The sequence below is a fragment of the Nothoprocta perdicaria genome, unplaced genomic scaffold, assembly GCF_003342845.1.
Source record: "Nothoprocta perdicaria isolate Ctin4 unplaced genomic scaffold, notPer1 scaffold_32, whole genome shotgun sequence".
In the NCBI taxonomy this organism is placed as follows: Eukaryota; Metazoa; Chordata; class Aves; order Tinamiformes; family Tinamidae; genus Nothoprocta; species Nothoprocta perdicaria.
This window is the reverse complement of record NW_020455555.1, coordinates 3,751,539-3,776,699: the sequence shown is the minus strand read 5'-3', so window position 1 is coordinate 3,776,699 and position 25,161 is coordinate 3,751,539. Positions and strand designations below refer to the sequence as shown.

Below are 25,161 nucleotides of genomic sequence, written 5' to 3'. Positions count from 1 at the left end.
GTGTTACTTCTATGCAGCAGACTGCATAATATTTCTTAGGATGGCGTGAAGAAATCCAACTGAACCTAAAGCAGAGTTACCGGAGTGCGTTAGCAAAAGCACAGCTTCTGAGGGGTTCATTTTCTCTTTGGGCTGTGTTTGGTGCTTTAATGATATGGTGACAAAATTCACAGTGCCTGTCCTGATAATTAATAAGATTTCTTAATGCAGTATGTGGGAGTTCAGGTTAAATTTTGTTTTTCGATTTATATGCGTTTTATTTAACTTTGTGCCGTAGTGGCATACGCACAAATCTAAGCAGGTTTTATTAATAGGGAAAAAGACTTATTTGCACCGTGTCTTAACATCTCCCCTCTGTGTTCTTCTCTCTCTGTGCTCTCCCTTATAAAACATTTCCTGAGGTCCGTGGCTTCCTCTTGCTTTAAATTCRGAACCAACGCTATTCTCTGCAGTTTTCAGATGAGCAGCATGYCTGTCTGCAGAATGAAATGTACTGGATTGGAGAGGACTTTGATAGTATTTTATAGCATTGAATATAGGTATTGAATAAATGCAAAGTGTTGATGCCTCTGCTCAAAGAATTTTGTATAAATATGGAAATGGGTCTTTGACAAGATCTATTACGCTAGCCCACTGGCTATTGCCTTGGAGCAGAGCAAGGCARCCCTGAAACGTCCCTGGCCTCTCGGGGTGCCCACAGGAGGAGGGGGGTATGAAGGATGGGTGGTGGTGGTGATGCTGCACATCACAGGGCATGTTTACACTTCCAGTGACTAAAATCCAGAATGCTGCTTGCCTGCTGTGATCGTTTGGCCCTGCACTGCAGTTTAAAATGCTGCACACCAAAAATATGTTAAATGTTACTGTGGGATTAAAACTAAAAAGTGGAAGATGGACTTGGAAAGTACCCTTTCTGTCCTGCTCGTGCAATGTTAGTTCTGCTTTCCTGTTTCTTGCTCGGCAGAAGGAAAGGCCCTGTGGACACCCGGGGAGGTCCCACCTGCGGAGCGGCAGCGTGTCCGTGTCGCGTGGAAGGGGCTTTGCCGGGCGCTGCCGCCGGCCCCGCGCGGATCTGGGGTTTATGTTGTGCTGGGGCAAAGAAACAAAGCAAAGAGACGACTTGTAAAATCGGCTCAAAAACTCAAGTTCAGTTGTATTTTCACCAGTCAGAAAGGCATATCTGTATCTGTGAGTTGAGCAATAAAAAATAGGTTTATAATTAAAGAAGGTATTTGGTGCCCTAAATTTGGCAGCTGCTGCATCCTCCATAATTCAGTGTGAACACTGGCTAGTTTGTCCTGCCAAGGGGCTGCTTTTTCCTGAAGCATCGCCTGGGTAATGCAGATGTAAGAAATACTACTGCTATACACTGATTTCAGAAACCCCATGACAGCTATTTAACATCAGGTACAAAATAACAGTTGGCTCAGAGAAAAGGGAATACTAGAGCTAGCCCCAGTACAGAGCTGAAGCTTCTCCCAAGGAAAAGAAATCCATTGTCAACGGGGGAATGCTGAGTGGGACAGAAAAGTAAAATATGGCTGTGCACCACTGTTGGAAAGGCTCTCTGAATAACGCCGTCATCCCACGGTGTGTTTGTGGATCTGCGCTAAATGTTGGGTGTGAAATGGGGTATTGGGAACTTCCCGAGCGTGTTTTGTTGATGCAGCACGAGCTGCAGCTCTGCAGGCGAGGGCAGGAGCAGTTGAGTCCATCCGCACGCGGCCTTGAGGACACTGAGCAAGATGCGTGTTCAAGCACAGGTACGCTGTGCTTGAACGAGTTTAGGAGAGCTGCTTTAGGGTGCAATAAAAGTTCCCTCGCTGCAGCTTAAAATACCCGCAGCCCTGCTGGAAGTGCTGCCRTGCATCCCGAGTACAGGCTCCCACCCCGGCGCTTTGTGCTTTCGGGAGCGCCCATCTGGCTGCTGGGATCAGCCACGGCAGCGCTGCCTCCGTGCRCGCCCTTCCCGGGGAGGTGTGAGCCTCGACGGCCTCCTGGAGCCTCCCTTGCCGGCTCCTYGGTAGCTGCTCAGCGGAATCGGGAAGGTGTCCGCCGGGATGTGGCCGGCGCTTCGTGTGTGTGCCGCACGGAGCAGCTCGGAAGCAGGGGCCGTGTTTCAGGGACAGCCTTCATGTCTGGCCAAGCTGCCAGCAGCTACAGGGAAAACAGAAATGGTTCTTATGCATCTGCTCCAGCAAATGTGTCCTGTTTGGAACGCAGTTTGCCCAGCTGTCCCTCACCCCCACAGCACGTCAGGGACGGTGACACGAAGAGCCCCTTTGACTGCCTTTGCTCCGGCTTGGGGAGTTGCTGCCTTGCCCTGGTGCTGTTCTGTTCTGTTACCTGCCCAGAGCATCAAGCACCAAGAAGCAGAAAATTCAGTATGTGACCTGAATTATTCTGTTATCCTCTCCTGRTTTTATGTTGTTGAATAGGTTGTGGGAAAAGTTCAGCCTGAGAAGTCATTTGAATTTTTGCTGGGACTGTGTTAAAAAGGGGCCCTATGTCTAGCCCACTTGAGTCATGTTTTCTTTGAAAATGCTGGTGCCTTGTGAGCTGCCCATGATAGGGAGAAACCCCCTGAGTGGAGGCCCTGCTCAACAGGGAGGCTGGTTTTGGCCTTTTTCCTGACCAATGCAAGTCAGACCGTCCCCCTCCAAACACAATGCCACATAGAGAGTGCTCCCAGAAGGATGCTTCCCTTTCTGGTTTCTGGAAAGGATCCCTACCTATCTGGAGCGATCCCAGCCTTTGTATATGGACCTTGTTCTCCCCCACTGCTGAGCAATGCGGGGAGGACCTGCTGGGCACGTTTTTATTTATATGTATGTAATAATTTACTGGGCATAGCCTCTCCATCTGGAGTGAGTAGCAGGCTGATCTGTTTGGCTTTGGCCATATTGCAGCTCTACTGATGGTCTTCATTGCATTCAGGAGGAGATGCAGAAGATGAGAGTTACTTCAGTGATTCCATTTTTCTTTTATTGAATGATGCCCTGCACCAGCTACAAGCAAAGACTGGTAAGCCTCTGTAATGTGGGAGCCTAGACAATACATGCATTAGGTAGTATTTATTTCACAGAGCATTGTACACCTCGTGCAACGTGGTTCCCGTGGTGAGCCGAGACACCGGCCTGGTGCTCTCGGTACTTCTCCTGATCAGGCCTCCTTGGGCTTTCATTAGAATTGTTCCCTTAGATGGTCCTTGATGAATGAATAAAGTCAAGACTTAAAGCCAAATATTTTGTTAATAGTGAGTTGAGGGTTTTCTTCTTCTAATCTCTTGTAGAGACAGTGAAATGTTAGGTATCCTGGAAGACTGCTGCTTTTTTGGAACATGTTAAATGATTGAAGTTTCCCCTTCTGTACACAAACCATGTCTGAGCGTTTTGAGACCATCTGGCAGTTCTGCTGCTTCATGTTGCAGTTATCCTCAGGAAAAGCTGCGACACGGACAGCAGAGGGGAGCGTTCGGAGCGGTTCCCTGCCAGCAGCCACKTTTCTGCTGCTGAGCTCAACTCTGGTACAAAATACCTTGCTGTTGTCACCATCAATCTTGTGATTAATTCTTTGCTCTGGGCAGCCTTGGAATATTGAATATTGCTAGAAACAGGATTCAGGCTGAGAGCCAGTTCGGTGCCACATAGGTACCATATACAATTGAACAGTGCACTTTACATAACATTCATCTGATTCCTTCAGCTCATTCCTTAATATGTTCTTCCAAAAGCTGAAAAAGTTATTTCAGAGCTRTTTATCACTTTCCTGTACTGTGATGCAGTAATGAGCTTAACACACAATTTATATCTCTCTGGCCAGGTGTTTGTGTATCCATGCCCTATGGATATCACCAGCAGCACTGGTTTCACTAGGAATGTTTCTGTTGCCTCGTGGCAGTGTGGTGCTTTACCAGACATGCTGTATCCTGCCTCTCAGAGCGAAGGAATCGCTGCGTCCTGGAGTCCTACGGCGCAGGGAAGTATTTCTGAGAAACATTAAGGCAACTACTGTTTTCAGTCTGTACAAAAAGACAATTTTTAGCATGACTCGGGACAAGCTGCGCAGGTTGCAGCAGGACAACGTCCGTTTAACGGGCAGAGAATTCAGCAACAACCGGGTGCTTCATGGGGAGGCAGGAGGGCCTGGGATGGTGTCCTCTTGTGCCTTCTGTGTATAGTGTTTCGCCCTTGCTGTTCCTCATCTCCATGAGAGTTCATGCGAGGTCTGTGGCTCTACTAAACATAGAGCTGCCCGGAGTCTCTGGCTTTTGGGTTTTCCTCTCCTAATTGGCTAGCCGATTTTTGAAGCACGATGGTGTCAAGTCAATTTGCCCTGGAGTCCATTGTGGGGTTCTCATCACGGACATTATGTAACGCTCCGGCCCACTCCAGCCTCATTACCCCATGTTTTTCCAGGGCTCAGTGAGGTGCTGTGACATTGTCATCGAGGCGCTGAAGGGAAATGCTACTAAACCCCAGCCCTTTTAGGTGGCTTTCAGGTTGAATCTAGCTAAGGTAATACTCATTCTGCCTGGTTACTGGACTGGCCTTATCCCCTTGCTGTTGGTCAGGATCTTGACTTTAGTTCATCTTCAGTATTGAACTGGGACTGCTTGTCTTAATGATTATAGTCTTAATGCTTATGTATCGACCATAATAGAATGAAACTCTGCTGCTCATTTTACTTCTTCATGATCTGAAGAGCACAGAGTAGTCTTGATAGCAGGGAGTTGCCTTAATAAGTGTCACCTTGAGCTTTATTTTCACCCAGCAGCTTATTATGTCATTTCTGCGACCTTTTGTGGCATGAGTTTTACAAAATCACTTTTCCGTAGGCTGCAGTGGGAGGCTAAACCTTCCTGTGTACAGTGAGTGCATTGAAAAGGTGAGTTAATGCTGCTGAGGTGGAGAAATTGCTGAGGTTCACGATGGAAGCGACAGAACGGTACCTTGAATGAGGTGGGGTCCGTTCTGGATAGCTTGTTTCCCTAACAGTCTGTGTCCCGCTTCATCTCAATTCCCAGAGAGAGGATTCATCCTGAGGGGATTTAGTCTCTGGTGTGCTAACCTCAGGGCACCTGGAAGGTGCAAGTTTAGCGCTTTGAGATGCTAAAACTCCAGCTAAGGAGTGAAAACACAGCACAAGTGCTCGGCCGGGCAGTCTGAGCTGGTTAGCTCAGAGCTACAGGTCAGCTACAGAGACACATAACTGTGCTCTGAAGAAACAATATGGAATTGAAACTCAGCTTGAAGTGGGCTTGTAGATAGTGGCTCAGATTCTTTGGGCATGCCACTCATACCGTACACGTGTCAGTTATTTTAGTCCCTAATTCTGGGAGCTCCTTGATCTGCCTGGGAGCGCAGTATATCCTGGGAAGGCGAAGCGCGGCTAGTGGGGAAGCAGGGCCTGCTATGCATGTTGGTAGGGTAAATACTTGAGCACTTTGGCAGGTGTCTTCCTTGGGCGCTTTGAATATCCTGAGTTGCCCAGGTGGCTTTGGAGTCTCCCCGGAATTCGGGAGTCTTCAGGAGTCTCCGGGCTTTGGAGACTCCCTGGAACTGCTGCAGGCTGCCCTTCAAAGGTGGGAGCCCTTCAGTCTTTGAGGTTTCATTCCCAGATGCTGCTGAGGAAGAAGAATACGCAGAGATATTCTGTGGGAATGACCACAGCCTGCCTTCCTGGTCACACATTGGAAAGCCTTTAAAGAGAAATTTGAAATATCTCACAGCAGAAGCTACAGGATTTCTTTCTTAGTTCTGCAGAGCTTTAGATTATATGGGGCAATGGGAGATGAATATTCTTGTCAAAGTTAAGAAAAGGATCCCTGAGGGATTTGCAGATTTTATAGCTACTTTCTCTTTAGGAACAGTAGGTTACGTGGGARCATAAAGCAGACTTTTGAAGGAGGGCAAGTGGGCAAGAATATATGTTTTTTTCATCTTGACCAGGTGATCTTGACTTGACTAATGTATTGGTAACTCCAAATTATGGGTTAACCTATTTCAGCCTGCCTTTCCCATTCTTGGGCAGCTATTTGTATTGTTTGTATCTCGTGTCAAGCCGTGTTTTTCTTTCTGCTGCTTTCTGCCATGTGTTGCGTTGTCTGGAAGCTGCTTCCAAGCCAGTAACCATAAGCGCTCCATCTGGGTTGGGAGCAGAGCAGTGATAATGTAAAGGGACATTTCAACTCTTCTGTTCGAAAGAATCCTCCATCTGTACCAAATCTGCCATTTTCATGTGATTGTAAAGGATATTTCTTGGCTTTTCTCTTCAGGAAGGGAGGATGTTGGTGGTTGAGCTTTTTTTCATGCCTATTTCCTGCTTAGGTGATTGCACCCAAGGTCCCTTCTTTCTCCCAAGCTAGGAAGGACTCCAGGAATTTGCAGCCCATGTAATTTGGGCTAAAAAGTAACAAAAGGATCTTGAAAACTCTGCTCAAAGCCTGTAGCAAATTGATCTGGCCATTAGTATTGAGTCTCCTTACCCATTATCATTTATTAATTGCACGAACATGAAGGATCATCTTGAAGGCAGTAAAACTGAGCCACAAGGTTAAAGAAACATCGTGTCACTATGATTTATGAGATGAGCTTCCAGGGATGAGCACTGAATTGATGGATGTGAATGTGCTTAGATGACTTTTCTGGATGCTGCCAATTCTTAATTTTTCTTGTCTTTTATTTTTTTCTTGGTTAGTGTTGGTTAGTGGAAAKAGAACTGGGCATCTCCTCTCATGAGGATGTCAAGAACCACGAGGGGGTTGCGGAGGTTGGAGGCACCGTCTGGGTCTGGCATCTGCCTGTTCCATGGGGCTGCGGCAGCTCGGGCAGCCTGTGAGGCTGTTGGGAGAGCCGGGAGAGGCCGCTTGGAGCCTCGGGAAGCCTGGGCCTGCCTATAAGGCAGAATTGACACAGAATCACAGCTGATTTTGCACATCGCAAAGGCAGCAATGGCTGCACGCCACAGAGGCATCTCTACAAAGCATGCAGGGCTCTATCAGCAAGGGTGAGGTTTCCTTTTATTGTTTGGAAATGATAGTTCTGGAGCCTCAAAAGATAAGGCTGGATCCAAACGCAGCTGCAGAGCCTGCGTGCTGCAGGGAGGCGGCGAGCTGCAGTAGGGCTGCGGTGGCCGAGCCTGCGGGAGGTGAATCCGTGCACAGGGGCTTGGTGAATCCATGCACAGGGACTTGGTCATCACAGACTGCTGGAATGCACATGGAAGCCCWTCCCCTGCAGACAGCCGCCAACTTCCCCGCGTTTAGTCAATGCCAGGAGTCTGTCTTAGTCACGGAGACTGTCATGCCGTAAGCAAAAGCGTGCAGAAGCAGAGGGTGGCGGGTAATAATCAGAGCGTCTTCAGGGGCAGAAGTGAAATCACTGCAAGTAGATCATCTGACTGAGTGGCCTGCACTGTTTACCTAGTGATGCTTTGGGGTCTCAACTTTGTACCTTCTGAAAGACACTACTTAGACCAGCAAATAAATTTGCAGTTAAACCCAAGAGCACAGAGTTACTGTCCAGTGCCTGAAATCTGTTCGGTGGAAACATGGACAAATGTTTCTTGAAAACACCAAGTATATCTTGCTGGCTTGACAAGGATTACTGAGTTTGCTTGTGTTCTTGTTTTTTGTTGTGTTTTTTCGTTTTCAGTTTAATCCCTCTGTTGTCGGAGGGTGTGTGTGCTGCGAGCCGAGCAGCGTGGATCTGAGCAGAGTGACACATGCTGCAGGCTCCTGCAGGCTCCTGTGGTGATGAACGGGCAAGGCTCTCAGCTTTCCTCGCCCTCAGCAGCTGAAAACTCGCAGGAACACTCCTGCTTCCCGAAGTAACTGCAGGGAAGCCTGYGGAAAATACCAGCTTTTAGGGTAGCTTTCATTGCAGAGGAAGAGGTCTGCTTTGCTGGAAGCGTGAACCTTTCTCTGGGCTTCCCTCTCAGTCAAAAGGATTTTGCTCTTGGTGCTGCTCTTAATGCCTTTAATTTAGGAACTTGAAGTATTTAGAGCCCAGCCCTTTGGTTCAAACAAATTGCCTCCAGAACCRAAGGCATAAATCTATCATAATTAGTCATCAGAAAATCTGAATAAATATAAAGTTGCCCTGGAGTAGGAGGCAGGTCTACATGGCATTCAGAGCACACGGAGTGTAAAATGGTGTTGTTGTTGCCTTTAGAAATAGCTGAAAGTCGTCTGCATTGGAAAGAGCTGATAAGCACAATGACAAAAGCCTGTTTCATGAGGGAGCCCAAGCAGTGTGGCTTGCTAATCAGCTGATGCGGCAGCTATTTTGGGTATGCTACAGATCACGATGACACGCGCCGGGAATGATTGGAGGCTGCAAATACGGTAAGCCAGCCGGGAACCCTGGGACACGCTCTGTTACTAACTTAACAGTCTTACAATCGCCCGTCCTCTGCCAYTTAAACAGCCGGGGGAAGCCTGACAAGAGCCGAGCTTCCTTCTGTAGGGGAAAAACCGACCAGCCCTTCCGCAGGCTGCTCCTAGCAATGGCCCAGGGTCCAAAGYGTTAACTAATTGAGTCATCAGGTTTCAGATTTGGCCACAGAAAATGGCAGTGGAAGAGGGCGAATGCTTTCCAGAACAAGTAAGCCTTTAGATTCTGAAATGCGAGTGACACTTGCCTATCTGATGTCTTGTCTTTGTGTGAAGGGAAGCGGCGGCGCCGGCGTGTTTTGYGTTGTGACCTGCGGGTCCTGGTGTGGGCTGAGGCAATAGCCAAGGGTGCACGGTGCTCCCTGGCGCCGTGTCCTAGGGCGAGCTGCATGCCGCGCCGGGCCCGCTGCTCAAGGCCCTTTACAGAAAGTGAAGGGACATTTCGTGATGCTTCGTTCTGTGATCAGGGCCTTGCCTTACCTCAGTATGCATGGCTCAGTTTTCTTAAGGGAAATACTTCAGCAGATCTTATACACTGTGGGAAAAAATCAGTGGAGTGACACTTGTAAGGCGTGTTTATCAAGTAACAAGCTCGTGGGTCTGTTTGAAGCCTGAGGAAGGATCCTGCTGCAGCCGCAGCGCTGGGGTCCTGCTGAGGGGAGCAGACGTGTCCGCAGCTCGCTGCCCCCGCGGCGGGCACTGTTCCTCGCGTGCAGGTCGAGCACGTGCACAGGTTCCCCGTGCTGCTTCCCCGGGGAACTAAAATGCAGGTCCCTGGAAAAGGGGGCTGCGCTCTTTGTGTCGAGCTCTGTAAAAGCCTCAGAGAAATAAAAGCTGCGACATCTTTTGAAGGCTGGGAAAGCCGAGGACGACATTCCCCTTGCTCGGAGCTGTTAGGGATGGGAGCGCGAGGCAGGTTCTGGCTGCTTGGTGCCTTAGCAGGAGAAGATGCGGCCCTGAGCGCTCCTACCCGTGRGCAGGGCTGGTGGTCGGGTGTTGCTTCCCACCGGTGATGGGCATCCGCCTCAGCGCCTGCTCGCTCTCCTCCTGTTTGTAAAGTCATGTCCACACAGCAACCAAAGTGGTTGTCCAGGAGTTTGGTGTGAATAAATATCTTATAGGAGAAGATCTGGTTCTGGTTGGAGATTTTATGATGCTTGATTAAAGCCCTGCTTCTAAGGGAAGGCAGAAGAGGAGCTGGAGGTCCGGGAGGAGCCACGTGGCGGCCACCGCTCCCTGCGGCCTGGGCTCTTCTTCCTTAATCTGTCTCCATACCTGCGTCTGCCGTGGGCTCCCGTGCGTGTCGGAGGGCTCAGGGAGGAGCAAGGGCTGCCTCTCTACGCTGTGGATTTGCCGTGCAGAAGCCGTGTCTGTGCTCAGCCCTGTGTGCATTGGCACCACTGTGTAATGGTGGGATGGCTTCAGCCAGGGCAAGCACTGCTGAGGGCGCTGGGCAGTGTCCGTCCTTGGAGCTTCCTTTGTTAAATTTATATCAACCGGTCTTCACTTTACTGATTCAACTGAAAAATAATGCTAAGTTTGTGATTATTGCAGTATTAAGGCCTTTTATGTATTTTACTTTATCTTTTTAAGCCACTATGCAAAAAGTTATCAGTGAAACACAGTTATCTCCTSCAAGGAAACCATGGGATGTTTTCCTAACATACTTCCTTCCGATACTAAGAAAGAATGTGATAATTTCCAAGTGAAAATAAGCAGTTATGTTGGGTTGGGGTGAGGTGGGGTGTTCACACTCTTCTGGTTTGCTTGTTGTTGCTCCGCTCACATTCAGCTCCTCAAGACTCTTGCAGGGGCTCTCAGCTTCGAGGCAGAAAAGCACGCGCTCAGTCATGCAACTGCACAGAGCCGGTGCGAAGGTGGCCTGCTCCCTTCCCAGAGAGCAGGATCTTTGCCTATTTGTATATTCACCTTCTTGTTTAAGAAGAAAAACAAGCTCTGTGCCATTTTCTGTCCCCTCTGTGTGGCCCAACCATTCCGCCTGCTCTCTCTGCTCCGGGAGCTACTGCTGCCGTTTCCGTCCCGTCCGTACGTGCGGCTCCTGATGCGGACTCGCGAGGCCGGCGGCCAGGCCTCGTGCCGATACGGAGCAGAACGGCAGCGGTTGCCCCGCTGCGAGGAGAGGGTTCAACTCGACTCCAGCTTCTCCCAAACAGAGTGCCATGTCCGGACCCAGCGCTTGAGGCTGGGCTTGATCGCTGGGCACAGCAGTCGCTGGGCTTTACTTGACGGGCAGCTTTTGCCCACTGAGCTTTGCGCTTAGGCTGGAAAAAGCCTAAGCCTGCTTACTGGTGCCTGGGGTGGTCTCTAAGCTGCCATGTGCAGGGCACTTCCTCTCTGTAACTCTGTGTGACATTGGATACGTTTCCTATGGACGCCCGCTCCCAGTGACCTTGCAGAAGTTTCCATGCGGTTTCACACGGCCGCCGCCTCGAGCGGCGCCAAATGTCACTGCGTGAGGTCTGCTCTGCTTCGGGGGCCTCGCTTGCTGGTTTACAGTAAAATGGTAGGTTATAGGATGGACCTGGATTTCCAGGTTTCTAATTTGAAACAATTCCTTGTTTCAAATGGGAAACAAGATATGGCAGAGTATGGTCTGCAGGGAAACGCAGCTCCAGGAGGAGAAGGGAGCCACGAACCACAGCCGTAGGATTGTCCTCTGTGCTGTTCCTCAGCAGGACTCGTAGACATCCCTGGACCGAGCTTGGAAGTGTTTCTGGCAAGATGCTGGTTGCTTCCACCTCAGAAATGGCTTGGCCAGGTATGCTCAAATGATCTTTCAAGTTAAATTCTTTAAAACTTTCAGGGAGACTTATTTTGTCTTGAAGAATTACATGAATGCCTTGAAAAGCAGGTATAGGATAGAAAGGTAGAAATTATCCGATTAGGTTCATACTACTGACGTGAAGTGATTAACTTTAGAGATTATATATCTGAAATTACAGACAAATAAGTACAATTAAAAAAATTGAAAAGGTTTGAATATTTGCTTTTCCTTTCTAGATGTTAATTCTAAAATCAGGTGCAAACAGCAGGCAGTGCAGTAAGTGACATAATTCATGTCTTCTTTCAGTGATCTGAAGAATAGGACTCTGACATGGAAAAGGCTTTAGAAATGAGCCTGGGGTGCAGTGAGTTTATCTCTGTGCTCATTGGTACTCTGCTTTGAGAGAAAAAATAGCAGGAATAGATCAATAGCATCTCATCTAGCTTGACACATTAGAGAGTTACTAACTCGAGGTGTATATAAGCTTAAGAAGAAACCCTCTAAGCACATCCAGTCCTTCTCTAGCTCCCTGCCACTGTGGCTGCAGTTGCGAAAGCCACTGAATTATTTTCTRCTTGTAAGTGTCTGATGGGAAAACTTCAGAGAGCGAGAGATGAGTCATTACAGACTCGGGAGTTTCTTCCCAGAGTTGAAACTAAACTTCCACAAGTTGGGCTCTCGGAGTGGGGAATCTGCCTCTGCAAATGCAGATGCTCAGATCTGTTGYCCTCAAGTGTGTCAGATCCTTTCCACAGAATATAAATGCGAGTTGGACGTAAGGGCTCTGCTGCTGYCGCTGATTGCTCACACTCTGCTCCCCAAGGAATCTGGCTCAGTACCACAGGTCTTATGGTCTGGAATAAAGTGTGTCCAAGCTTACCATGCTGTTTAAATTTGTTCTTYCACCTGGGGCACCCTGATAGCCCGTGAATTTGAAATTTAGGCCTTCATTACTAAAGGAACTGTGTTTTTCCATTAAAAGAAAACAGTTTTTCCCCATTTACTGTTCATACATGCTCRGAAAACAGAGTAGTAAATGTTGAGCAGATGCACACTGATTTGTAGTCCTGGAAAATAAGACTCTTACTCTTGGTCTTACTAATTTAACACATTCATACTAGTAAATGCTTCTGTAATTTCTGTAGGTGAAACAGATCCGCCAAATGTCTTATGGGTTTCAAGTGCTCCTCTGTGCAAACCCCACGCTGAGCAGACCCCCGTCATCACCTGCCCTGGAGRTCGTCCCAGGACGCTGGCTTGAGGCCCGCTTGGTTATTTGTTATTGCACTAGCAGGTGTTCATTTTGTCAGACTCTAGTTAATCCATTCTGTGTTTGCTGCTGATATGCTTTAGTATCTTGAGGGAGACTTTCAGTGTGTAACACATGGATTATAGTCTCCCATAACATGTGGATGCTAGGGAAAAATCTCTCACTTGGAGCTGGTTGTCTAATTCTCTATCTTTTGTACCTGGGAAATCACATAGCCTTTGTACATAAGCAAAGGAATAAGAAGTGCTTTTCACTTGCATCCTGCCTTTGTTTTTGACTTCTCTTAGGAATCGGTCGTTCAGGCATTTAAAGAGACGCCGGGTTGGGTAGGTTTAGAGTCTCTTTAAGAAGACTATAAAGTCTGAGCAACTTGTGCAGCAGGAAAGCTGCATCGTGGCCTCCTAGCAGATCCCCATGTGTTATGACAAGCACACAGCTCACTATGGACCTCTTAATGCTGTTAGAGGAATACTGAATAGCTCTTGCATTGGAAATTTGGAAATGTTCTTGTGCTTATCAGTCTTGCCCTCTGGGTCCTTTTCAGAAGCCTGGTGCTCAGCTACYGTTACCTTATTTTCAGCAATAACAGTGAGTAGCAGTGTTGGTATTTGCCAGAGACAGACTAACAGGGAAGAGAGTTGCAAACAATATTGACAATGAGATCTACTAAGTCTGCACGTCAGACACTTASCTGCTCCTGTGGTCCAAAAAGGAGAGAGACTTTCATATCTGCTTGGAGGTTCTTCTGCTTTGGTTAAGCTGCTCTTTTAGCAGGATTTCTATAAAGATGGCCCTGAATCCAAGATGCATCTTGCAGAGATCCTGCCAGCCTGCCTACCTGTGTGATTGCACATGCGGGTCGGCTGCAGCCCCGGGCTTGAGCTGTACCCTGCTCTTGCAGCTACAGTTCATGACAGCTTCAGGTGCAATTGTTGCACTAACATGTAACATCAGTGCACAATGTGCTCTAATATTCAGCTGGGTTTTAGTCTGCACGAGTGTGAACAGAGGGGGTTGGCTGCTTTATCGCATGCAGTACAAGACTATGGTCAAAGAAGGGTGATGACTAAGTTGCATAATAGGATGAACAATTAGAGAGATGTGCTGGGGGTGGATTTGGGGGCCAATAATTCAGTCTGTTCTCATGCTGCAGTCATGTCCGAAACAGCTGGCTTCCCTAGCCAAGGGATTTATCCTTCGAGTTGTCAGGCAGCAGGAATGGAGCTCTCCTGGTTGCCCTGTGGTTGTGTTTACAGTTGTGATCCCCAAGTATTTCTCTGCAGGATAATTAACAGCAGAGCTGCAGCGAGCAGTTGGCCCCAGGCTGTCACGTTCTTATCAGAAACCACACGTCCGAAGCCTGGTATGTAAAGCATGAGGCAGGCACAGCCGTTTGCACAGGAAAACATCATCTTCCCGCTCAGTGTGAGCTGCCCACTGACTAATGAAAAGGATACGAGCGAAATTCTGTCATATAGGTGTGGTCATGAGGCAGCAAAGAGGACATGAAGGAATCACCTGCTTGGAGAATGAGGATGGAGGGTTTCCCCAGGAAGATCATTGATTTTGCATGGTTTAAACATCACTGTTAACTGGCCTGTATAGCTTAACTGAAATAAAATCTCATAATTTAGCGAATGAGGGTAATGATTGTTTGGAGGAAGACTCATAATTAGCCCAGGAGCAAAATCTACAAAATGCCAAGGACCCCAGTTTGCAGCATAGGACTTGCCTCCCACCAGACCTGGCCCCACTGCTGAGGAAAATGCTGCCGCTTCAGCATTCCTCCCCTTATCCAAACAAGCAAAAAGGTTATCGTTCATTTTCTGAGGTCATCTCGCGCGGCCACGAAACGAGCTCCGTTCAACAGGTTTCCAAGTGGAAGTAACCTAAGCTCATCCCTTGAAACGAGGTCGCTGCCTCCCCGCACAGCACGTTGGGCAGAGTTAGCATCTCTCCTCTGGGACTCAAGCCAGGACGTCCTGCCCCGGCACAATGGGAACCTGCTGGGGGTTTCCCTGCACAACAGCTACTGTTAAAGATGGAGTGGAAAACAAAACCCTGCTCTCGCTGTGGAAAAAAGACGGGATTTTTAACTGAAAAAGAAACMACTGTAAGCAGAACACAAAGGAAGGGGGATGAGCATAACGAGCATAGTGTCGGTTTGGGAGGGCGCCTGCGCGCGTGGCAGATAATGGCTTTGCGCTTGGAGGGCTCCGTAAATCATAAATATGTTCCCAGTTTTCTGGAAGGCTCCTCGCTAGTCCCAAGGGAAAGCCAGGCTAGCGCTTGAGCTGACAGGCACTCCAACATTTGCTAATATTTCTCTGCCTTTACTCATGCTAAATAGTCTTGTAGTTCACTTGGGGCACTTGGAGGGAAGGGCCCTGAATATGCATTTGCTAGTGTGAGTCAGCACCAGCTTTTTCTTGTTTTAAAATGGAAGCTTAAGATAATATGCAAGTGACTAAGAAGTTAGTCTTTCTTATAAAAAACGTATCTTAACTGTTGTGGCTTCTTCTCATAACGTGACCTAGAGGCCTCACCCTGCACGTCACGGGCCGTGGCATCGTCCCTGGGGCCAGGAGGAGCCCGGGCTGGGGAAACCCTGGAGTGGAGGCTCCTAAAGGAGCTCCAGGCTGGGCAACCTGCTGGGGGCTGCTCAGCAGGCTCTGCATCCAAGGGCAGTCTTATAGTAGACTATGCAGAAGAGGAATGCACCGAATTTTAAAAACAAAACAAACAAGCAAAAGCTGTGTGTATTAGCCAGTTATCTGCATTTCTACATTTCTTAAAGCTGTCAATAGTCTCAGGAAATACAGTGGAATAAAGGAACAAAGTCTTGCCATCTGTGAAGCAAAAGCTTGTTATTATGCATACATCAGTGCCAATACTCTCCCAAATCCCATGTTTATGCAGTATTGCCTGCATTGCCATTCCAGAGCTAAACCCTGCGCGCAGGAGCTGAGGTCTCTCTCTCCCAGAATTAAAGCAAACCCTGGCAAGGGGTTTCTCTGTGATTTGMGTGTGATTCCGGAGGGTCACAGGGCGGCATCCCTGGGGAAGGCGCGCGGCTGAGGGGCCGCAGCCTGCGAGCAGGGATGCCGGGCAAGCCCTCAGCAACGAGCGCTGCGCTGACAGCCACCACGGAGGGCCTTTGATGTGGGTCCCCAGCCCCTTCTTCTCTTGGTATTTGCCAAGGCGGTGGAAAATCAAAAGCTGATTTTCATCTTTGAAAAAACAAAAAACAGAACAGAAACAAACCAAATCTGCAGAGGTTGCTAGCATGCAGAATGCCCCTCRGGAGCACGAAGGTTAAAATAATAAGGCTTGAAGTGACTTTWTTGAAAAAAAAAAAGCAAAAAACAATCTGACTGTATTAAGGAAAGGTCTYGTGAATATGCTGTCTCTTTGGGCTTAGCTCTCAGGTGCCAGCTAGTGTAGAAACGTGTGTGTTAAGAGTAGGTACCCACTGTGGGAGCAGTCACCTGYGCCCGTGTGCTGCGAGCTCTCCTGGGAATTTCTGTCTGAAGTCTGTTTTTTCCTTAGTGTGTTTTTTAACGCCTCTAACAGAAGAGTGCCTTGATCTGTCTTTGACATGGGCTCGTAAGCATGATGGCAAGGCAGATAAATAATTAAGGTTATTGTCATGCTTGTTTGATCTTTTAAATCCTTCAGTGGTTCAAGCGCCAGCTCTTAGAAGCCATATTCCCCCCATGGAGCATGGAGGCAACTGCAGGCTATCCGGTGGATGCCAACAGGCTGTCTTAAACACCAYGATGTGAATCAGAAATTACATTTTCTCACTCTATTTTGGTATTTAAAATATATATATGTAAAATATAAAAAAATTAGGCTTATAATAGAACTGTAAAAATGTGAAATTATTTATAATTTATTTTTTTACAACGGCTTTGTGTAGGGACAGAGCCGGGATGCGTGGGAGCTGGCCTGCACATGCTGGGCCTGCACAGCCACCAGGTGCTGCTGAGTGTCAAGGGCAGTAGCACCCTGGGGAAACCCAGACTTGAAAGGAATTTTATCTTCTAATTTTTCACTGCGTATTCGCATGGGAAGTGATTGCTGCCTGGCGTTCTGGTTGCAGAAATGCTCCGTCACCCCCAGGCGCTTGCCCTGGAGCCCCGTCCTGCTCGGCTCTGGTGACAGAGGCACCAAGCAAGGCGGGCTTTCCATCAGAACTGTGCCCGTGTGTGTGTGTTTTAGGCTGGAACGGATTTGTCTGGCCCCTGTGCTGAGCTGCTCGGGGTTTGCACGAAGGCAGTTGCTGGTTGTGCTGTCCTGGGGGGCGGCGGGGCTGCAAAGGAGGGTGCTCGGCTCGTTCTGTGAGGCGGGAGACGCCCRGCCTCCACGGGAGGCCGCTTCCCTGCGCCTGCCGCGGCGCCCTTTCCCTCCGCAGTGCTTGCAGCGCCGGCCACGTAGCCGCTCCCGGCGGCACCTCCTGCCTAACGGAGAAGCAGTGGCTGTGGTGGGGCTGTTCTGTGGGAAACACGCTGGGGAGCTGCTTGGCAGTGAGGAGCGCGGCACGCTCCCAAAATAGCGAGCAGGAGCCRGGAGGGCTGCCCGCCGGGCAGGTGCTGCCGCAGGCTGCGGTGCTGCTGCACAAACCRCAGGAGAGGGTGAAGGTCCCTAAAACTGTGCCCCCACCTTGGGCACGAAGGGCTGGTAAAGCCTCCCCGTAGCACCTGCCCRTGCAGGGAGCAAGGTACATCTCACCCGACTTAGCATTTTCCTGTGCTTCTTGTGAATGCTGAAGCATCTTGAAGCGCTTAAACAGCAGTAATTTAACCCTGTGATGAAAAAATACGTAGAAAATCCATGACAATTTTTCTTATGCCAGTGGAGAGGAGGAGACAGCAAGATGTGGTGACTGCCAAATCAGAGGCAGCTGAGGGGCACACAGAAACAAAGCCTGGGTGATTTGTCCCTCCTGAAAACAAACCCTGTTCCTTCCCCTTGCTCCAGGCAGGATCAGCATTATCTAAACCATCTTTGGTGGGTATTTGCATAACCTGTTGTTAAACCCTCCGGGCACGGGAATTACTTTCARTGATTTCTTTCATGCTTAACAGTCCTTTCTGCTGTCCTCTCCTTCAAGTTACAGTCATCACACAGCAAGTTCACCATCTTTAATCMCTTGTAATCATTGAAGAAAGCTCTGAAAAAATGCGGTAAAGGCAGTGGCATTATTTCTAGGAGTTTCTAATTCTTTGCTGAAACGTAGACAAATACTGTAAATAATAAAACGCACCATTAAGTGAGGGAGGGTGGAGGAAATTCAACATAATCGAGTCGTTAGGCTGTTCAGTGCCTTAGCTCCCCAGAGCCATGGTTGAATGTAGATAGGTCTTTCAGCAGTGTGTATTTTGGTTTTCCAAGTCTGTCGTGGGGGGTTTTACATGGCTGGTCTGGTGTGCTCAGCCTGGCCCTTGGAGACGATGCGGCAATTCGGGAAGAGCCAAGCGGCTCCCATGGAGCCCTTTGCTGGGTCCCCGCGGCCGCCTTGTCCTGCRTGCTGGCACCCKCTGTGCCCGTGGGCGCCCGCTGTGTGCGTGGGCACCCTCTGTGCCCGTGGGCGCCCGCTGTGTGCATGGGCACCCGCTGTGCCCGTGGGCGCCCGCTGYGTGCGTGGCTCCCGGCCCTGCGCGGCGGCCGGGGCGGCAGGATTGGCACTCATGCCTGAGCTCGCGCCTTGTGCTGCCTCCGTGGGCAGCAGCCCTGGCCGCCCGTGCCGCGGGGAGCACCCACCTCCAGTAAAGCAACGCGGGATCCTCTCGTGTCTATTTAAACATGCCTACGTTGTGCTGTATCGTTAGCAACTTCTATGCCAAGGCAATGTGGTTCTATATCATGCCATAATTTCTAATGGGATTTTTCTTTCTTTCTTTCTTTCTTCTAGTCTGACACAAATGCAAGTTACCTGAGAGCTGCRCGAGCTGGCAACTTGGAAAAGGCTCTTGACTACTTAAAAAGTGGAGTGGACATCAACATTTGCAATCAGGTTAAAGAATATTTTGATCACATTCACTGTGTGAACACTTTCTCAAATTTGTCTGTTATTTACTGTGGGCTAAGTCTATATAGTTGTTTAAATTTTATTGAGCCTACTTCACATATCTTTGCCKCTTAGAACTTGTATTATGTCACTGACCAAGGCATCATTCCACTTTTATTTGGAGAACATTGTGTTATTTAGTGTTATCTTTCATTTCATTTATATCACATCGGGGCCTGGGATAAGCACACAGAGCTCCAGCTACTATATCCTGATTTAATTCATATTTTTTTCAGTATAATTTAGCAGTTATGAGAATAACTTAAGAATATATTTTGGAAGAAGTCATCTCATTGGAATGTAACTATTTATGCTGTGTTGTTTGCTACCTTGGAAAAACCTATGCCAGTCTTTTCCATTACACTTCCTTCTTTTATTGTTTCCTTCTTTTTTAAAAACCAGAATGGGTTGAACGCTCTCCACCTGGCTTCCAAGGAGGGGCACGTCGAAGTTGTCTCGGAGCTGATCCAGCGAGGCGCCAACGTGGACGCGGCCACCAAGGTCAGCCGGGCCCGCTCCGTTCTCCCCTCGCACCCGTCCCGCGGGCACGAGGTGTCGGCCACCTCATTGCAGCAGTCACCCGGGGTTCCCCGCTCTCGTCGGGGCCTTGGGAATTGTTTTCTAGGAACCTTTTAGATTACAGTAAACGTCACAGGCTACTAGTGATGAGATTTATTCRACAAATTGTAGATTCCTGTCATGTTTTCTGTCCACGTCTTCCAGAATAACTACCCACTGGATGTATTTCATGCCAAGAAATACTATGTTTTAAAGTGGACCATGCTTTTGATGGTATTGTGAGGTATTTAAGTTGGGTAATCTTTTCAAATATCACCATCTCATTTCAGAAAGGAAACACAGCATTGCACATAGCATCCCTCGCTGGGCAAGCAGAAGTAGTCAAAGTGCTGGTTACAAATCGGGCCAATGTCAATGCACAGTCTCAGGTAAAGTAGCATTTCTCACCTCACTTTGGGACTATCAAAAATATTACTGACATACTGAAATCTTTCTCCCGTTGTAAGCTATGTTGTTAATAAGCACAGGTGGGAGATCTCATTGTGTTAATGGTGGCTCTGGGTAGTAGGGTTGGACAGAGTTGGAAAAATGAATGTGATCCTGCTAAAGTCCAAACCCATTTCTGTTTGATTGTTCCACACATGTAGGTAATGGAGGAGAGGTACAAGGACCAAGTTTAAACACATAGATGCCATTTTATTAGTGATCCAGGCATTTTAGYGAGTCTAGTGCTGAGTTCATTCCCTCCTTGTAAGTCAAAAGTGATTCTGTGTTTCTGGCTAAGTGGAATTCTTCCCCTCTCCTTATAGGACACCCTACAGGAATGTGTAGAGCTTTTAAGTTTGGTCAAAACCTGTGAATGAACATTTAGGCTAATTACAGAAGACTGGAGAAATGCAAGGGAAAGCAGTGTTGCTGCTAAATGTGAAGAACACAAAAGAAGCAGAGAGAAACTGTCTCTTTTTTTTTTTTTTGACAGTGTATCCAATAATACGAATAAAGTATTTAATTGAATCTATTTCAATAGTATTAGTTATTTATGATTTATATTTCAGGTTTCATTTTATATTTCCTTCAACTGGATAAAGAAAATAGGCTAATCAGTTCCACTTGTTCACTATTTTATACTAGCTAGATGCTGCAATATTTGGTTTAAGGCATCACAGAATTAGAATTTAGAGAGCACCRCAGCAATAAAAAAAGCAGTTTAATTAAAATCTTCTACAAATATTAGGAAGTAAAAGAAAGCAGAAACATTCCCCATGATTTTCCTGTTGAAGAAAGCAAGATAGCTATGTAAGGTTCTTCTCTGATTGTGTTTAAGTCATGGATTCAGCCCTGAAACTAAAAATAATCTGCAGTTGTAAACACCTTATGTAACTGCATTGTCCAAACACCCTAAGGTTTTGCTGCATGTTACCCTAATTTTGCYAACTGATGAGAGTAGAAGTTTTTGGAGCTTTTTTGGTGGTGGTGGTGGTGAGTTTTTTTTTTATTTTGTTTTGTTTTTTGGCTTGCGTGGATGTTTTTGAAGTCCTTGCTTGTGCAACTTGAGCATTGACTGCTCCCCAGCAGTGACTGGGATGCCTCAGCACAGCCTCCCTGTTGCCACACTGCCTCTAGAGCCGCTTCTCCYGCGGGTCAGATTATCTCTCAGAGCCTCCTAGAGCTTAGAACAACTTGCTGTACATTTGGCAGGTCCACTGATAGACCACCCAAAGATTTGTGTTTTTCTGCTTGTTTTTCATTTCTGACCTTGTTTTTTTGTCTTTTCTCCCACTTCCTTGGCAGTAGCAGGTATACCCKGCTGAACAAGCCAGCTCTAGGAACATGAAGCCTTCTTTAACCAAATACTTGTCTTTGAAAGAAAAGAATTTGTACCGAGTCTGACTTTTGTGCCTATTCTCAGGGCTGTTTATTATCATGGAAGACAAAATGTTTTCATTAGGCTGCTTGTCCTTTAGTGATTTCCTTGGGTCTTTCTTTCTTTCTTTCTTGTTTCTATTAGGGAAGAAAGAGCAAAGTATAGAAGTACAGCTGCATATAATAAATTTAACATAAGAAAAAGGGTTCCGCTCTGCCTCCAGCTTCTAATAGTACTTGGTTCTGTGGAATTTTGCCTTTAAATATGAATGCGCAAGATTTTAAGAAGTGAAGCTTAGTTTCCAACTGAGTTAGTAAATAGGTATTGATTATGCCRTGATATGATAGGGAGAAGCCAGATTCTGCTATCCACTGAAATAATAATCTGTAATGTGACATATCAGGTACTTGAGCAAGCACTTTCTGGGTTCCTTTGCTTTTCATTAAGCAGAGTTTAAGCTAAACTGYCAGGCCTTGGTTCGGGCAAGTGCACCGACACGTTGCTCCCTCTCGGCTTTGGCTCTGGTGGGCCTTCAGTGCCCGCTCCCTGCTTGTGGCGATGCTGTTCTGAGTGGAGACCAACGTACCCAAGTAGTGGAAGAGCAGCAGAGCTTGCGGCTCGTGCGGGCCTTGCAAACGTGGGGTGTCACAGCAGCTCCGCGCCCCCTTGCAGCGGAGTTCCTGCTCCCCTCACYGCCCTGCGAAGCCCCCGTGCCTCTGAGCCCCTGTTTCTGTGCTGCCCGTGGGGTGTGTGAGCTCAGGCCCCCCTCGCCTGTGCCCAGTGTGAGCCACGCTGCGCTGCCCCGGGGTTCCTGAATTGAGAAGTGTGAGCTGCTTTTACCGGGACTGCCACAACTCAGCTATAATTCACTGCTCTAGGGCTTGGGCTGTGGTTTCCCTTCACTTCTGCACAGGCGAAAATGTTACTGACTTTCCTTTGATATAAATATATAGTCACTGTCTCCTCCTGCTCTGCATCTCCTCTCCCTCTTCTGCAGAAATGTTGCCCTGACAGGGTTTGCAGCCCTGGCACTGCACATACCCGCTTGGCCAAACCCAGGCATGAGGSAACCCTTTCTGAGCTTGTCCTTTAGTTAAGGAGAAATTATTGAGAAAARTTTAAATTTTCTTTATTGAGAAAAACTTGAAAAGCGATTCACAAAGCTGTTGCCTTTGCTTTCCTTAGAGACTGGTGTTACATTTACCTGTCCAATTTTGTGTGTCCGTTGCTGCAGCTAATTTACAAGACATCATAACTCCTCTCTACCAAGAGTTTTATTCAGACTGGTTTTTAGTGTGAGTTCACACATGAATTCCTGCTTGGCCAGGAYATTTGTACCTGATCATCTGAAAGATTCTGTCACACCTTTTTAAAACAATATTACAGTGCATCAACACTTCTGTTTTCATGTAAATCAGGGGAGATCTTGTCATTAACTGGCATATGAGTAGGCAGTTTGTTTCTTCCTAATCTACCAGACTTCTGCAGATCTCTGGGATGTATAAATGTGTGTTTGTGTATATACAAAATGTGTGTTTGTGTATATACATATAGCTTGTGCCTGCAGGTATATGTGTGTATATATAAATGTTTGTGGAATGTTTACACTTTGTTTTCCTCTTTCAGAATGGTTTCACTCCGTTGTATATGGCAGCCCAAGAAAACCACCTGGAAGTTGTTAAGTTTCTTCTTGATAATGGTGCCAGTCAAAGCCTTGCTACAGAGGTAACAATTCCAATTTTGCACTGAACAAAGTAAAATGTGCTTGAGCACTTATCCTTGACAACTTTTATCAAACGAGTCTTTTAAATACAGAATTTCAGACCAATAAAATGTTCTCTCTGCAGAGTGTGCTAATGAATACCAAGTTACTGGTTTTCAGACATTTTAACCATCTCTTGCCACCTCTAAAAAGAACTTCAACTAAAAGCAGTTCTAAAAATAGATGTATTCTTAACGTGAAAGGCTCGCAATTATGATTAAGTGCTTCAGCAGGCAGCTGCATGCAAGACATGGAAGTTCTCTCTCGTGTCTTTAGAACTGCTGAGCAGAGTAATGCTGAGGACAACCGTAAAACAAGAGAAACTGTTTGCCTTCTTTGGAGCCAGCCCTGGGATATCCAGGGAAATCCTGGGCTTGCTTCATGCTTGGAATATTTTCTGAGCTGCATTTATTGCCACGTTGATTCCCCCGCTGTTGTACTGGACTCTTCCATCTGGTCTTGCAGTGGTAATTTCAAGCAGACAGAAGGTTACAGGCTGAATTCTCCAAGGTGTTTCAGGATTCTTTCTAGAAGAGCACTTTTATTTCTTGCCCCTAAGAAGGAATTCTGACCTGAATAAGAGAATTTGGAAGGAAAAGGGAAAACATTTGGAAAGATTATAAGAATAGCAAGCATTTTGATTTTCTTAAATATACTGTATTGAGAAAAGTTTTCAATCTGGTTAATTTTTAGTTATCTTTATTTCAACATTTGGCTAAAAACATGGTTCAGTAATTGGTCTGTGTAAACTCTGATTAAATTCTGACTAACGCATCTGTACTGAATCCAGGAAGGAAATCACCCTAAGTTCAGAAAGCCCTGCTCACAAAATACGAAATGCAAAATTAGCTTATTTTGTCTCTACATATTGTAGTATCACTGGATAATAATGCATGTATGGAATTTTTATTAGTCCCTTCTAAAGTCTATACAACAAACCACAATGAATCAAAATTATGTTTTGAAAATCACTAATAAGTAGCTGTAACTAGAGGTGTGCATCGGGAATTCTGGAAATGCACAAATACATKAAGTCAAGAAATACCAAAGTGAAATATTTTAAATCTGGAAAATTAATTGAAAACGGTGGTATCCACAATGCTCGTTTCTGTTTTGTGGTGAAAACTTGGACAGCAGGAAGTCATGGTAGTCCCCAGAGTCTCCAACCAGATACGACTTTCGAAAATGTTAGCTGTAACTTTTCCTGAGGCCRGCTGGACCCAAGCTGGGCTTGGCTGCCTTGGGCTTTCCCTTCCCTTTGCTCTTCCCTTCAGCTGGGTGCGGCGGCGCAGCCCGCACGTGGCTGCGGCTCAGGCTGGTGCTAAGGTGCAATCTAATTTTATCCGTGCCAAATTCCTGTGAAGATACCAGGCCACAGGATAACATAGTCTCTCTTCTTGTACTTGGTTGCAGTAGATATTTGTGGGTGCTTTTTTATGTTCTCCTGATCAGAGTTTTAAGAACAATCTAATTTGTCTTTCTCACTGTACGTGCAAAAACCTTTGTTGCTAAATTATAACTGTAGAGCTAAATAATTGATAACAAAACCTTTTAACAGAGCTGTTCTAATGGTGGGGAAAGTAGAGTCAGCCTTTCCTTCAAACTGACTTAAGCTTGACTATTTTTCCAGGCTGGGGTTGCTTAATCTGTGCTTTAAGGTGAGGCTGCTGCCTATAGACCTAGGGGCATATAGGGGTGCTGGCCTCGTGGAAACACATTCCCGCCACGCTGGCCTCGGCACCGCTCCGCACGGGCCGGAGGAGGGCCGAGTTTGGGGCAGCTGGACAGGGAATATCCTGTCTGCATCTGCCTATTGCATTCCTCACGTTTAGAAAAGTCTATTAAAATGTAATTTTAGAAAAGCATCTTAGACTGCTTTTGAGTGCTGAGTCCACTTCAAAATCTGTTAAACGTTATCTTCTGCTTTTCAGGTCTCTTAATCTGCATTTCTTTGGTCATAACTATGCGAGTCTCAGTATAGATAATCAGAGGATTGTCTATTAATTTTTCTGTGTTAATTTTCATCAATGGAAGTGTTCCCTTTATAACTGTAGCAGAACAGTTGGTATATTGGGAGAATTCGCAGTTACTTTGCAAGTTTTATAACCCACATAGTTAAAAAAACCACCAACAACAGCAACAAAACAGAGAATAGGGATGAAGCAGGAATGTGTGCTTTTTTTTTCCCCTGAAAAGCACAGATGATTGCTTCTAGCTGTGAGGGAAAGGACAGTAATTGGCTCTGGAGCCATCTCTGTCAGTTGTATTTTAACATCTTTTCAGCTTTTTACATCCCTATATGCTTGTATGCTTTATTCTGCAAGTACATATATATGCAAATGTTAATCAGTGAATAATCTTGCTTTTTTTTCCAAGTGTCATTCTATTTTGTTTGTGTTCCGAGCTTTTATGTTTGTTTGAAGTGTCAGTTAGATGCGTTAAGCATTTGGGGCCCAATTTGTCAACACTTTACTCCAATATTAGCGTTGTTGA

At 46.8% G+C, this 25,161-nt stretch overlaps 1 protein-coding gene across 1 annotated transcript in view; it reads left to right on the top strand.

The window, feature by feature from the left end:
• The window catches only part of ANK3 (ankyrin 3), a 154,682-nt gene that overhangs the window by 28,933 nt on the left and 100,588 nt on the right, over positions 1 to 25,161 (top strand). Inside the window, exons 2-5 of the mRNA XM_026042980.1 lie at positions 18,368 to 18,469; positions 18,926 to 19,024; positions 19,372 to 19,470; positions 22,533 to 22,631. Coding sequence (XP_025898765.1) covers positions 18,368 to 18,469; positions 18,926 to 19,024; positions 19,372 to 19,470; positions 22,533 to 22,631 — 399 coding nt within the window. The remainder of the gene's footprint in view (positions 1 to 18,367; positions 18,470 to 18,925; positions 19,025 to 19,371; positions 19,471 to 22,532; positions 22,632 to 25,161) is intronic.